Source organism: Castanea sativa, chromosome 8 (genome assembly GCF_040712315.1).
Source record: "Castanea sativa cultivar Marrone di Chiusa Pesio chromosome 8, ASM4071231v1".
Lineage (NCBI taxonomy): Eukaryota > Viridiplantae > Streptophyta > Magnoliopsida > Fagales > Fagaceae > Castanea > Castanea sativa.
The window spans coordinates 27810117-27824975 of record NC_134020.1 but is presented as its reverse complement, the minus strand read 5'-3'; the positions used below and the strand labels follow the sequence as shown (position 1 = coordinate 27824975).

The following is a 14859-nucleotide window of genomic DNA, read 5'->3' as shown; positions in this document are numbered from 1 at the left end:
GCAAGAGAAAAGAACACGTTATAAGTGTAATAATAAAGACAGGAGGAGAAACGATAGCAATAATTGGTAAAGTCAAAGAAGAAAATGATTAGTGTGCCAAATTCAATTTTGTCATGGGACTAAGGCCAAGGAGGGAACCATTTCCTCAATGTTGGTAACCTCGCAGGAGGTTCCTACTGCTAAATTATTCACTTTGAGGGAATGAATCTGAATGGTTTATGCTTAAATGAATTCTTTATCTTTAGTAGAGGGTAGGCTTTAGGAGGGAGAGAAGAAAAAAAAGTTTATTGGTGCATGCCCGCCATTCTACTTTCTCTTGTTCTTTTTCCAACTCTCTATTTCTCTTCCTCTGTTTTACTATTTCAATTTCTTCCCTTTGTTTTCTTTCTTTCTTTTGTGTTTTCTCGTGCGATGTGATGGTGATAACTTTTGTGGTGATTGCTACTATTGCCTCCTCTACTGTGCATAGCAAAGACCCTTTATATACTGTCTATCGCGACTATCTTTTACCATTTTAGCCTTTAACAACCTTTGTCTAGTCTGGGTGTCCTTGCCGATCACCACTAGTTTGTCAGTTGCCCAACCACCACCACTTACCTGTGTTTACTGTGCCACTCTCCATTACCAGACAAAGAAGGCTATTTTGTTTGTTTGCTCACCGTGGCATTTTAATCTGCCATGGTGTGGATGTTCTCTCTTCCTATCCCTCATAGTATGCATCTAGTGGTTCCAGTTCATCCTCCTTCTTTTGAGTGATATGTCATCACAGCAGGACATTTCCCCTAAAAGAGCTTAAGCGGGAACCCCAGAATAGGCTTCTCCTTCTCCCCACCGTCAAACCATACCCTCTCTTACCTCTGACCCATGACCCACCACTCTTATATCGGCTGGATACAACCTGGTCTAGCCTGGGTATTGTGTGTGCTCCACTTTCTGTTAGGGATGGCAATTTAGATCCGGCCCGCGGATACCCGGCCCGGCCCGGCCCGACCCTAATGGGCCGGATTTTACCCGGTCCGATAAAGAATAGGGTCGGGTATGGATTTTTTTTTAAAAACCCGAAGCGGGTTCGGGTCAGGTCCGGGTTTTATAAAAAAATCTGAAACCCGACCCGAAACCCGCCCCGGATAAAAACCCGGTTATGGAGGATAAGACATTTTGTAAGAATTTCTTAGTCTTTTTCATTTGTTAGTTGGAGGATAAGACATTTTGTAATTTCTTAGACTTGTGGGATTTATTTTGTAGCTTTTTAAGTGATTTGTTGATTTAAAATCTTAGTTGTGATTTATTGATTTATGATTAACTTATAATTTGGTTTGATTTGGTTGCCTTATAATGTGGCCTAAATGCCAAATTTTGGCATTTGGGCCATGTTAAATGGCTTGAATAGGCTTGAATCTAGGGAAAAAATTTAATGGGCTTAAAAAAAAATTTGTTGGGCTAGATTTGGGCCCAAGAAGATAAACGGGGCCCGCGGGGCCCGTGAGGCCCGGCGGGGCGGGTATGGGCCCTGAAAAAAAAACCCGATTAATAATCGGGTCGGGTCCGGGTTCTGGGTCTTGGCCCGCGGGTCGGGTCCGGGTATGCAAAAACCCGGCCCGAACCCGACCCGTTGCCATTCCTACTTTCTGTGTATGCTGAAAGCTTGTTTGCTGCTTATGCGTTTCTCATGGTCTGAAGGCTCATCTGTGCATTCTGCCGCTCATCCTTGACCTCTTATGGTGTGAACTGTTTTTTGGTCTTTCATTCTTTATTGGCTTGCTTCTTTCAAGGGCTGGGCCTTGCTTGGATTTTTCTCCTTTTAGTCCATTCCTTGCTCCACCCGTAGTCTTATTGTCATTCCTGTCATACCACTCTGCTATCATTGTCAGGATGTTATTTGACTCGTGTTTGCTGGGCCTCTTTGGTCCTACTGCCCATCCTTCTTTCAATGACTCCGTATGGTCATTCATGCTACTTTGGACTTTCCCAATCCGTTACATTGCTCGTGCGCTCTTTTGTCCATTTCTTTCTCTTAGGGCATCCTTGGCCCATTTGCTTTCCTTGGGCATCCTCGACCCATTTCCTAATTCTGCATTCCCATGGGCATTTTGCTAACTCTTTTGGGCTTCCTTGGCCCAATTACTTTATCCTTCATCCTTGGGGGTCGTGAGCTTTTCATCAACCCCTTTCTTTCTTACTTCATTACTTCAGGCCTACCGTAGCCCATTCTTGCTTTTCTTCATTACATAATACCCATGAGTTTACTACTTCCTCCTTTAGGCTCCTCTAAGCCCATTTGTTTTTCTCAAGAACCATTTATTTATTTTATGGGCCTATGATCCATTATTCCTGCCATTAATGGTTCCTTCCTATCAATCCACTAACTCTCTTCTTGCTCATATTATTGGGCTTCTTCTTGCTGCTAGGCTTTCACAAATGAGCATTAACATTTAGCCCCCTGAGCATATGAAATGCTCCTGTGGTTCCATGCAAATAAAAGACTTCCCTGCCCTTCTTGTCTTTTCTTCTTCTTTTCCTTCGTGGGATTTTTTGAACAATGGACCCCCAACTTATATATATATATATATATATATATATTTATTTATTTATTTATTTTTTCTTTTCCTGCCATAGTGTTGTCTCTTCAAATTTCCCAGTTTAGCAGTTATTCTGAAACATGGCATCCGCTTCATTAATTCCATCCCTTATCTGATGACTGACCTATCGCATCCCTTCATGTCAATTTTGATGACGTTGGTACTTAAGAGAGAGTCCTTTCACATTTCAAGGATAAACACTCTCTCATTTCCCCTTTCTTCACCGTGTCTTCTTTTTCAAACACCATCAACCATCTACTTTGATTAACCAATCCCTCATGACACCAGCGAAAAACCAAGGTTCTTCCCGCCGTAAGGGAAAAGAGGTTGTCTCTGACGACCCTGCCACACGAGAGATAGGCGAAGAGGCTGCTTATTCCGAATCAGACCACTCCGACGAGGAAGAGGAACATCTTGATCCCGGTAGTGAGTGCGCTCCTCTCATAGACGCTTGGTATGATACCCATGCCCATTTTCCAAAAGTTCCCGGTGAATACACGCCGCCCCCGTCGGGTCGTGTGTGGCTCGCCGTTTGCCGTCGTAACATGGACATCTCTTGGGCTCCATTGGCTTCCTCGATTCTTGATCTTATCATCCGCCAAGGTACCTCACTTCCAATGCCCATTCTCTTTGAGTTTGGATCAAGTACGGCTTTGGGTTGGAAGGAATGGGTGGACAAGGAGTTGTCCGACACGGGTTTTATGGAGGCGCTGCGACAGGCCGGTGTGTTGAAGGCCATTGTCTCGTCTTGCTGCTTATCTAACTTGAGAGATTTGTTCAATCTCCGCCATTTGGTCCGCCGATGGTGTACCACTACTCACTTTCTTTCTTTCTTGTGGTGAGATCACCGTGACTTTGGAAGATGTGGCGAACCAATTTCTTTTGCCCATTCTTGGTGATGCTAACCTCAGTGCTTTGGAGCTTTCTCTAGAAGAAGAGGTCGTGGAGGCCGAGTTGAGGAAGAAGATGAGTGGCAACGCAAAATTGTCTTATTGGGTTGGTTTCTCTTCTAAGATCTCCGTTGCTGCCCGTCGTGTGGCCTTCGTCACGTTCTGGCTCTATAAGTTTATCTTTGGCTCTCATCCCCACTATGTAGTGAAGATCTCCGTTGTTGCCCGTCGTGTGGCCTTCGTCACGTTCTGGCTCTATAAGTTTATCTTTGGCTCTCATCCCCACTATGTAGTGAAGCCTTTGTATTTTCGGTTAGCCATTAAGATATTTGATGGGGTGAGTTTTCTGTTGGCACCCATGTTCTTGGGACATCCATATGTTCAGTTGGATATCTTGTGGAGTGATGAGGATCAGGCGAGTTCTTGCCATATAGTTACTACTTTCGTTCATAGTACCATTCTGCAGCATCTGTTGTACGAGCACTGTGCTAGGCATTTAACAAAGTGTAGGCGTATTCGCTTTGCCAATGAGAGATACTAGTCAAGCCCGAGAGTCATTACTGATTTCTGCTGTAGGTTCGAGTCTGACTTTCCATTAGCTTTTTGTTGGGTTGGTTTGAAGCCGATTGATCATCCTGCTGTTGAATTTTTTAATAAAGGAGTTGGGTTTTAATGGAGAGCATATAGGAACTTAGGCACGGGTTATATGTGTGTTGATTCTGTGATGGGTCTGTTTGTTGATACTGCTGGAACCACTACCCTATTGACTGGCTTTAAGGAGAGGGGTATTACTTATTTGGCAGCCACTAACACTGGGTTGTTGCCTTATTTGGCTGATGAGGGTGTTAGGTTTGTGCACTACCTTGCTAACAAGGTGAGGAGACAGTTTAGGCTGGATTAGGATATCCCTGATGATCTTTCTTCCCTTATGGAGTCCTTAACTTCTGTTTGGCCATTCCTGCGGCACACTTCCTTTAAGTTTTAGAGTAAGCGTTTTACTACAGTCACTATTCCAGGTTCACAAAGAGAGGGTATTTGTACTGTTGCCATGCACGGATACTTGCAGGCTGTGATGACCTCATTTGAGAAGGAGTTGATGGGCAGTCGTGGGTTTTCTCTTATTCCTCTTGATGGACTTGGTGCAATTATTCTGCCAACCTTTGGCTTCTTCTTCCTTTTAAGTCTGTGTTGGCATATGTTAGGAAGCAGTGTCGCTCTGCCATTTTTGAGTGGGTTGAAGAGGGTAGACATGCTGGTGACTATCCTATAAGTTGGGAGAAGAAAGTAAAGGTGACAAACGTTTCTACGCCCATGAAGATTTGTGCCAAGTTTAAGTATGCCAAGAAGGGTGGTGATTCTTCTAAGACTTGTTCAGACATTGTACCTTTTGAGAGTGACCTTCCTCCCATAGGTAACATAGTTTTAAAGGGCTCTTCTCCCCCTTCGGCTCGCACCCGTTCTAGCAGGCGCCCTGTTGCCAATAAGTCTAAGCCTGCTTCGCGGCCATTTGCTGAAGCCCCTCCTTCTAGCAGGACCTGGGGCCGCAAAAGGAAGACGTCTCCTCCTCCTGCACCCACTACTACTGAGAGGAGAGTATGTTATCTCTAACTTTTCATTTCCTTCATTATTTTTGTATAAGGCTTTTCCTGCAGCTAACTTCATATACTTGTTGACTCATTTTCCTCCTTTTTTTTTTTTTTTTTTCTTTTTTGCACTCTAAGCATAAGGAGGATATGTTTGTTTCCCGTCCTATTTTGCTTGATGAGCCCAAGTTTGAGGTATGTCTCCTTCGTCTCCTTCTTCTTTTTCTTCTGTTTTGCACATATTCCCCTTGCCATATGCTATTGCCATACTTGTTGACTCATTAATCCTTATGTATTCCTCTCTTCCTTACTTTTCTTTTTGTTTCCCAAACTGAGCTAGAGCCTATTTCCATAAATCACCCTACGGTTGAGGAGATTTTTGCCTTCATGGGTTCACCCATGGAAGGTTTCTTTGATGGGGTTGATATGGTGTTTGCGGCCACGACTTTTGTCGCTCCTGCTGCTGCATAGGGAGTTCCTGCTAAGGCTACTATTCCTCCTACTAAACCGGTATCCATAGATGAGGGTACTTATACTGAGTGGGTTAGTGAGATTGCTCCCATTCTTGCTGAGACACTTACTCTCTAAGAGGGGGCCATTCCTCCCGTTACTGCTCAGACTGAGGTTCCTCTCCTGCCACACCTCTCGTTATCTCTACCAATGATCCCTTCGTGGCTCTATCTCAGGCCATGAAGGATGGTTCTTCTTTGGTGGTTACCCATTCTTCCATCCCTAGCTCCGCTACACGTGGGCCTAACGCAGACTTGTCCTTTGAGGAATCTGAGGATGTTCTTGAGGATCCTGATGACGAGCCCACCGTGAAGAAGAAGATTTCTGATTCTGATAAGGAGGAGAGTGGTGACCATGGGGCTGAGTTCATGGGTATGTATCTCACTTTTTTTGTTACATTTCCCCTCTTTTAAATTTTTTTTTTTTTTTTATCATTGCCCTCTTTATATATATATATATATATATATATAACCTTCTGATGCGGTCTCTCTTTACATCTGCATGTTTGTTCCTCTGATTGCACAGAATCTTGAGGAGCTAGGGGTTGCAGCAGACACAGCGATGCCTACTGCCACTTCTCCTGCTGCACCTACAGTGCCTATTTCTGCCATTTCTACAAACACCAGCTTCTGCCATTCCCATAGCCCTTATTCTCACAGGTCCTAGTAAGTCTTCTTCATTTCCTTCTCTTCCTCGTCCTTTCATCATAAATTTAGTCTGCTTACTTCATGGTCTCTTATACCACGCTTCACGTCTCTTACCAGGTCCAATTCCCACTGCCCCTTCTCAGTTTGAGGTGGGCAGCAGTTCTGCCATGGTTCCGGATCCTGTGAGTAAGGCCACAGCCTTCTTTACTCATTTCAACTAGCCTAAGGTTAATGACCTTGATCCTGCAGAATTCTGGGGTTCTAGGCCTCCTTATGTTGACTTCCATGGCTTCAGAGTTCTTAAGGATTGTGCTTCTCATCTAGAGGCGGTCTATAGCAACCGCAGTGACTTCATGCAGGGATTCCGCTTTGGCCGTTCTGCTAGAGAACACTTTTTGAAGCTGCTGGAGAGCGTGATGAACGACATCGAGCATAACTTTGTTGACACTATTTCCACCGAAAGGATCCTGCAGTGGAGGGCTGCGGTACAAGAGCTTATTAGCGTGGACGTTGCTGTGAAGTTCATCCTGGACCATCTTCGTGAGATTTCCAAAGCCTTCTTCATGAAGAAGGTTCAGCTTGCTGTTGATGCCATTGATACACGCATTGAGGTTTTGAGGAAGGAAGTGGCAGACTTGGAGGGTCATTGTGAGCCCCTTCTTTCTAGCATTGGTGGATCCAGTCGCTTTGGAGACCAACCCATTATTTCTAGGCTTCATTGATGATGTAGCTTCCCCTTTATGTTATTTTTTTTAGCACACTTTATGTTTCCTATAACACTTATTTGGTAAGTCTGACATGACTGCTATAGTTTGGATTTGTAACTATGATGCTACACTTTGTTACTGCTTTTTCTATTACTATGACATGGTATGCTTTTATAATACTTCATACTTTTTCATTACACACTATTAAAAAAACATGTTACAATCTTGTCTTATGACATAGTCACTTGAAAGAAAAGGAAACATAAAACTTACTTAAACAAAAGGGATAACTACATAACTTTTTCTTTTAAGCATAATAACGCTTCAGCCATTTGCCATTGATGGGCCCATCAGATCCTTGCCATCCATCTGGGCCAAACGATAATACCCACTTGCATGTGCTTCTCTTATCACATAGGGTCCCTTCCACTTTGGTGAAAACTTAGATGGTCTTGCCATGCCCCGTCTGACGTGGTCCGCTACTTTTAACATGAGCTGTCCTTCTGCGAACACCCTCTCCTTAGTATTCTGCCATAGGCTTCAGTCATCCTTTGTCTATGTCTACGACAACACTCTTGGGCCTCTTCCCTTTTTTCATCAAGCCCTTTTAGATCTTCACATCTTGCTGCCTTAAAGACCCCTTTTTCTTGTTCTTTCTCCTGCATCTACATAACTCTTAAGGATGGCGTCATCACTTCTGCTGGGCTCATTACCTCTGTTCCATAGACCAACGAAAAGGGTGAAAAACCTTTGGCTAACTTCGATGAATTTATGTAAGCCCAAAGAGCGTCTGGCAGGTGCATTGCCCATCCTCCTGTATATTCTTGGCTCATTTTGCTGATGATCTTTATGAGGGTCTTGTTTGTCGCCTCTGCCTGCCCATTTCCTTGAGGGTAATAAGGTGATGAACGATAGTGTTTGACTTGTTAGAATTCCAACATCTTCCTCACATCACTATTGACAAAAGGCGTGCCATTGTCACTAATAACCCTATGAGGTACCCCAAACCTCACAATTAAGTTTTCTTTGATGAAATTTGCTACCGCTCCTCTCGTGGCTTTACAGAGTGGCACTACCTTCGCCCATTTGGTGAAGTACTCTGTAGCCACTAGGATCCATATATATCCATGCGATGGTGGGTTAATTGGCCCCACCAAATCAAGTCCCCAAGTATGGAAGGGCCATGGGGTAACCATACTGTGTAAGTTTTGTGGATGAGTGTGGATCAAATTGGCTTGTACTTGGCAATTGTGGCATCTTTTCACGAATTCTGTTGTGTCTTTCTTCATGGTGGCCCAATAGTAACCCGCTTGTAGCAGGTATCTATACAACTTTTTCCTCCTTTGGTGTTCCCCACACTCTCCTACGTGCACTTCTTTTATCATCTCTCTTGCTTCTTCGGGACCCAAACATCATAATGGGTCCCTATTATACCCTTTCTTGAAGAGGACCCCGTTGTGTAAAAAGTAATGTGTTGCCAACCTTTTAAGCTTGTATCTTTCATTGTGCTTTTATGGCAGAGTACCTTCTGTTAAGTACTACGTGAATGGAATTCTCCAGTCTTCGCTGGTGAACACAGCGTAACTTTCCTCTCTGTCTGCTGCAAGTTGGTAGGTCTTGCATTGGGTTTGAATTTGATCTGTGTCTTTACCCACACTTGGCTAATAGAAACCTGCCCTTTGAGGTCTGCGGTAAAGATTGACTTCTCCGCAGGATCCACAAGTCTTTTCATGCACTTCCTTCAACTTTCTTTGGGCCTCTTCTTGCCCCACACATCTAGACAAGATCCCACTTGGCATCTTGCGGTACAATTCTCCTCTTACCAAGGCGTAATCTTTTAGCACCTTCAATTCTGTCGTGTCTTCTCCCTTCATCAAGGCCTCTTTTATGGGAATCCTCCAATCTTCTTCACATTGTACCTCTTGGAACCTTTCCTTTAACATCTCGATAATAGACTCTTTCCTTTTGCTAACTTCTATCCTGGTGCTATTCCCTTCAAAATTATTTTTGATCCTAATACGGCCAAAGCATCCTCATACTGGTTCTTGTTCCTTGGGGCATGCTCTATTTCAAAAGTTGAAAAATTTTCCTCTATCTTCTGGGCCTTTGTTCTATACGGGGCTAAGCTGGGTTCCTTCAGGGAGAAGCTTCCCTTGGCCTGGCAGACTACTAGGTTCGAATCACACATTACTTTTAAATGCTTGATCCCCATTTCAAGGGCCATGGCTAAGCCAGTTAGATAGGCTTCATATTCTGCCGTGTTGTTTGAACAAGGGAATTCTAATTTGAATGAAAGTGTCACAACCTTGTCTTCTTCATGATACAAGACTACTCTTGCTCCTCCTAATTCGGTGGTAGAGGACCCATCAAACTTCATCACCCAATACTCTCTAACTTCTTCTGCCATAGCTACTTCTCCCGGGACCTCATCATCCAGTGGGAATTCTTCTTCTCTTGGGAATTGTGCCAGCAAGTCAGCTATAGCTTGGCTCTTTACTACTTTGGGCATTTCTGCTTTCAAGTCGTATTGTAGCAGCTGTAGCAACCACTGGGATATTCTGCCAGAGAGAATCGGCTGTCGTAACAAAGCTTTGATTGCATGAGACTTAGTCATCAGCCATACCTTGCAGGCCAAGAAGTAGTGGCGAAGCCTTTGTGAAGCGTACACTATGGCCAAGCATGCTCTTTTTGCCCTTAGATAATGAGTTTATGTATCCTTTAGGGCACAACTGACGTAGTAAACTGGTTGCTCAATACCACCTCCATCTTCTTGGGCGAGCAATGCACCTATAGCATACGAGTTGGTGGCTAGGTAGAGCAACAATGGCTTCTTGCGAATTGGGGCTTGCACAGTGGGAAGGTTCATCATAATTTGTTGTAGCATTTTGAAGGCCATCTGCTATACTTCTCCCCACTCAAAGCTTTGCTCCTTCTTGAGCAATTTGGCGAAAGCAGAAGTAATTGATTCCAACTCAGGGATGAATCTTCGGATGTATGAGACTTTCCCCAAGAAACTTTTCAACTCCCTCACTGTGGCTGGAGGTTTCATGGTTGCTATGGTCGTAGCTTTGGCCGGGTCCACATCTATTCCTCTACAGTGAACTAAGAAACCCAGGAATTTTCCGGAAGACACTCCAAATGAACACTTGAGAGGGTTCATTCTCAGTTTGAAAGCTCTACACCTCTTAGATACCCTTCTCAAAACTTGGGCGTGCTCTTCTCGCTTCCTTGATTTCACCACTATGTCATTCACAAAGTCCTCCAATTCCTAATACATCATGTCATGGAATATAGCCGTCATTGTCCGTTGATAAGTTGCACCTGCATTTTTTAACCCAAATGGCATCACAATGTAGTAGAAGTTGTCTATGGGTGTTCTGAAAGTAGTTTTCTCCGCATCCTTTGGCGCCATTTTGATCTGATTGTACCCATTGAATTCGTCCATGAATGAAAATATGGCGCTTCATGCCACAAAATCTATCAGTAAATCCATGTTTGGCAGCGAGAATTCGTCCTTTGGGAAAACTCTGTTGAGGTTTCTAAAATCTACGCAACACCTTATCTGCCCGTTCTTCTTTTTCATTAGTATTATGTTGGACAACCAGGGTGGGTGTTGAGTGGGTTTGATGAATCCTACGGCCAGTAATTTTTGTACCTCCTTAACTATTTGCCCTTCTATCTTGGTGTGGAATATCCTGGCAGGCTGGGCCACTGGCTTGGCCTCGGGATCCACATTCAGTGTATGCACCACTAGCTCGGGATCCAATCCTGGCATTTCACTGTAATCCCATGCGAAGACATCTTTGAATTCTTTCAGCAATAGTATCAATTCTGATTTCTCCTTTTCTGATAGTCGCGAACTGATTGAGATGGGCCTTGGTCTCCACAGGTTGGATCCCAGGTTAATTTCCTCAAACTTTTCTTCTGCCACAACTTGAGCATCTTTTTCTGCCACGAATTCCTTGTCTTTCTCTTTACTAATTTCTTCCCCCGAACCTTCTTGAGCCACGCAACATACCAAGCTTTTGCGTTGCCACTCTTGTCTGGGGCCCACTTGAATTTAACATGTGGGACCCGCGCACCTTCATAACTTATATACAATCCTGCCATCAGGGCCTCGGATCCTGAAACATTGTGGTGTGTCATCTAATTTCGCAGCGGTCATTTCCTTCCTTTTCTTCCTCTGAGATAGTAACTCCCTCAGATTAGGTTCAGGGTCACTTCGGATGTCTTCCCACCTAGGTACGAAGGTGCCTCGCGGTTTTGACACTGAGCTCTCCCCAGATGGCGCTCATTGATTGTAGAACATAGTTTCTACTAGATGAGCTTCTGCTTGCTTAAATGGAGATGGATTTGTTGCTATGTGTATCATTCTGCCATTCAATCTTCCCTTCACGCACTGGTGATAGGTGGATAGGACTAATTGGTGTTTATGCAACCATGACCTCCCCAAAAGCACATGATATGAGACCTCCGTTTTTACCACGCGGAATCGAGCTAGGGAAGCTATGGGGCCTACTTTTAACCATAGTTGGATGTGGCTTGCGGTGTATTCGCCCCTTCCTCTAAATCCTGTCACTTCCATTGGGCACCCCTGAATCTTCCTTTCTAAAATTCCCGCCGCTTGTAAGGTGCTTAATGGGATGAGATTTACAGAAGCGTCTGTATCCACCAAGGGCCTCTTGATGGGGATTTGGTTTATAGATGCTGCCAAGTAAAGGGGCCTCTTGTGATCTGAGTACTCCACCTTCATATTCTTATCATTGAAAGTGATCTCACTTGACTCCTGCAGGAGAGCCCTGTCACCTGCAGCTTCTACCGTTAGGCATTCTATCCCCGCTCTAGAGGCAATGCTTACCAGGGTGGCTATCGTTTGCTCTCTCGTTGTTAGCCCTAATTGGTCGAATAAATTCTTGAACTTGGAATTCTTTTGTAAGGTGGTAATTTTTGCGGCAGGCAGAGCTGGACTCTCTTCTTCATCCTCCCCTGAATCCGCATAAATCACAACCGCTGCTACACCCTTCCCTTTGTGGTTCGGGAGTGGGTTTCTTTAGATTTTCGGCTAGGACAGCTCTAGAATCCCTTCCTTGATTCTGTGGTGTACCAATCTGTGGAGTGCCCAACATTTTGCGGTAGGGTGTTGCACGTAGTTGTGCAGGCGGCAGAAGCGTGGGTCCCTCTGCTCTTCCTCTGTGGGTTCTTCGGAAACTTGATTGGGCTTGAAGACATCGTCTGCTATCCATTTATTTAGAAGCACATCCAACTCCTTTGGGGTGCATGGTAGTGGTGGAGAGGTATCGTACTCCCTTCCGTTAGCTTTCCTTTTTCTTTCGCCAGTGGATACTGCCATAACTTATGGGCGTTTTTTTTTTTTGGGTCAAAACTTGGCCTTATTGACTGAGTAGTCTTTCTGGCCTTTTGCAACAACTGGGAGATCTCCAAGTTTTCCAAGACACTCTGTACTCCCTGATCATATTTGTCACACACATTTCTACCAATGTCTTTTCCTCACAATGATCATAGCAGTCAAGTGCTATGTCTCTGAATCTTTTGATGTACTCTATTAAATCCTCACCACTTCTTTGCTTGGTTGCTTGCAAGGTCGCAAGTGTTACTATTTCTTCTCCATGGAAGTATTTAGTGCAAAATATGTCTACCATGTCATCCCAAGCCAGGATTGATCCTAGCTTTAGACCGATGTACTAGTTATAGGCATGGTCACATAGTGATTTGAAAAATTCCTGAAGCCATAAGTCCTCGTTTGCCACGTAAAGGTCAAGAGTGTCAATAAACTTGCTTATGTGCTCGACAACACTTCCCTTTCTGCCATCAAACTATGCGAAGACTCGTGGTTCATACCTCTCAGGGTATGGTTTGCTGAGTATTCTCAGTGGGTAAGGAGGTCTTCGTGCATAAAATCTCTCCTTTGGCGCTCTGGCCCTCTCTTACTCTAGGAAAGCCACTACTTTAGCCATAGTGATGAAACGTTGTTCCGCATTCTACGGAGCACCTCCAACCGGTGTCTCCTCTTTGTCTGCCGTATGTTCCGAGACATGTTGGCTCCCTTTCTCCTTTGTCTTATTTGTTTTCAGCTAGTAAATTTCCTCCATCATCTACTGCTGCGAATGTTGCAGCGCTTGCAACACTTCAATAAAGACATTGGCATTGTCAGTGGGGATCCTTGGTTGCGGTTGGGATTCAGCCCCCACTATGTTGATGCCTTCCGCCTAGTTGGGCTGCTATTAATAAGGCGTTATTGGCCTAGACTCTGTCTGTGAGGGCACGACATTCATGTTTCCTGTCGTCCTAGAATTCGGAGGCATTTGTTTGCGAGGACTTCTATCTTTTGTTCCTATTTGTTTCCTAACTTCCCAGTGGAGTCGCTAATTTAAATGTGGTGGGCTTTTTGTGATTTAGGGCTAGACTGCCTCCTGCTGTACTGGGCCCAAGTATTCTGGATAAGAGAGTCGGGACCGACCCTACTGCAACTCACTTTGGTCCGACTTGTGCACAAACTAGACCCCGTTTGCTAAAACTTTAGTTACATGCCCATGGCAGGCGAAGTTGCTGCAGAAAAGCTATGGCAGATGGGTGCAACGAAACAATGATAAGCGGGATACGTTACTATTATGCAAACTAAGTAAACAATCTTTTCATTAAAGCAAGAGAAAAGAACACGTTATAATTGTAATAATAAAGATAGGAGGAGAAACGATAGCAATAATTGGTAAAGTCAAAGAAGAAGATGATTAGTGTGTCATATTCAATTTTGTCATGAGACTAAGGCCAAGGAGGGAACCATTTCCTCATTATGGGTAACCTCATAGGAGGATCCTACCGTGAAAATTACTCACTTTGAGGGAATGGACCTGAATGGCTTGCACCCAAACGAATTCTTTATCTTTAGCGAATGGTAGGCTTTAGGAGGGAGAGAAGAGAAAAAAGCCTATTGGTGCATGCCGCCATTCTACTCTTTCTTGTTCTTTTTCCAACTCTCTGTTTCTCTTCCTCTATTTTACTATTTCAATTTCTTCCCTTTGTTTTCTTTCTTTCTTTTGTGTTTTCTCATGAAATGTGATGATGATTACTCTTGTGGTGATTGCTACTGTTGCCACCCTTATTGTGCACGGCAAAGACCTCTTATATACTACCTGCCACGACTGTTTTTTACCATTTTAGTCTTTAACAACCTTTATCTGGTCTGGGTGTCCTTGCTGACCACCACTGGTTTGTCAACTGCCCAGCCACCACCACTTACCTATGCTGGTTGTGCCACTCCCCATTACTAGACAAAGAATGCTATTTTGTTTGTTTGTTCATCGTGGTATTCTAATCTGCCACAGTGTGGGTGTTCTCTCTTCCTATCGTTCATGGCATGCACCTAATGGTTCCAGCTCATCCTCTCTCTTTTGGGTGATATGTCATCCCAGCAGGACATTTCCCCCCAAAAGAGTTTAAGCGTGAACCCCAAAATAGGCTTTCCCTTCTCCCCACCGCCAGACCATACCCTTTTTTACCTCTGACCCATGACCCACCACTCCTGTATCGGCTGGGTACAGGCTGGTCTAGCCTGGGTCTTGCGCGTGCTCCACTTCCTGTGTACGTTGAAACCTTGTCTGTTGCTCATGCATTTGCCATGGTCTGAAGGCTCATCTGTGCATTCTGCCGCCCATCCTTGACCTCTTATAGCGTAAACTGTTTTCTGGTCTTTCATTCTTTATTAGCTTACTTCTTTCAAGGGCTAAGCTTTTCTTGGGTTTTTTTTCTTTTTTTAGTCCATTTCTTGCTCCACCCATAGTCTTGTTGTCATTCCTGCCATACCACTCTGCTATCTTTGCCAGGATGTTATTTGACAAGTGTTTGCTGGGCCTCTTTGGGCCTACTGCCCATCCTTCTTTTAATGACTCCGTATGGTCATTCATGCTACTTTGGGCTTTCCCAAT

At 44.2% G+C, this 14859-nt stretch overlaps 1 protein-coding gene across 1 annotated transcript; it reads right to left on the bottom strand.

Annotated features, from left to right (window-relative positions):
* Nucleotides 1-8891: 8891 nt before the first annotated feature.
* On the bottom strand, nucleotides 8892-9812 carry LOC142606122 (uncharacterized). Its single transcript, XM_075777521.1, has 2 exons — nucleotides 9651-9812; nucleotides 8892-9491 (listed from the first exon to the last, which is right to left on the bottom strand). Exons 1-2 carry the CDS (start codon nucleotides 9810-9812, stop codon nucleotides 8892-8894), a joined length of 762 nt encoding a protein of 253 aa, XP_075633636.1.
* Between the last annotated feature and the right edge of the window lie 5047 nt (nucleotides 9813-14859).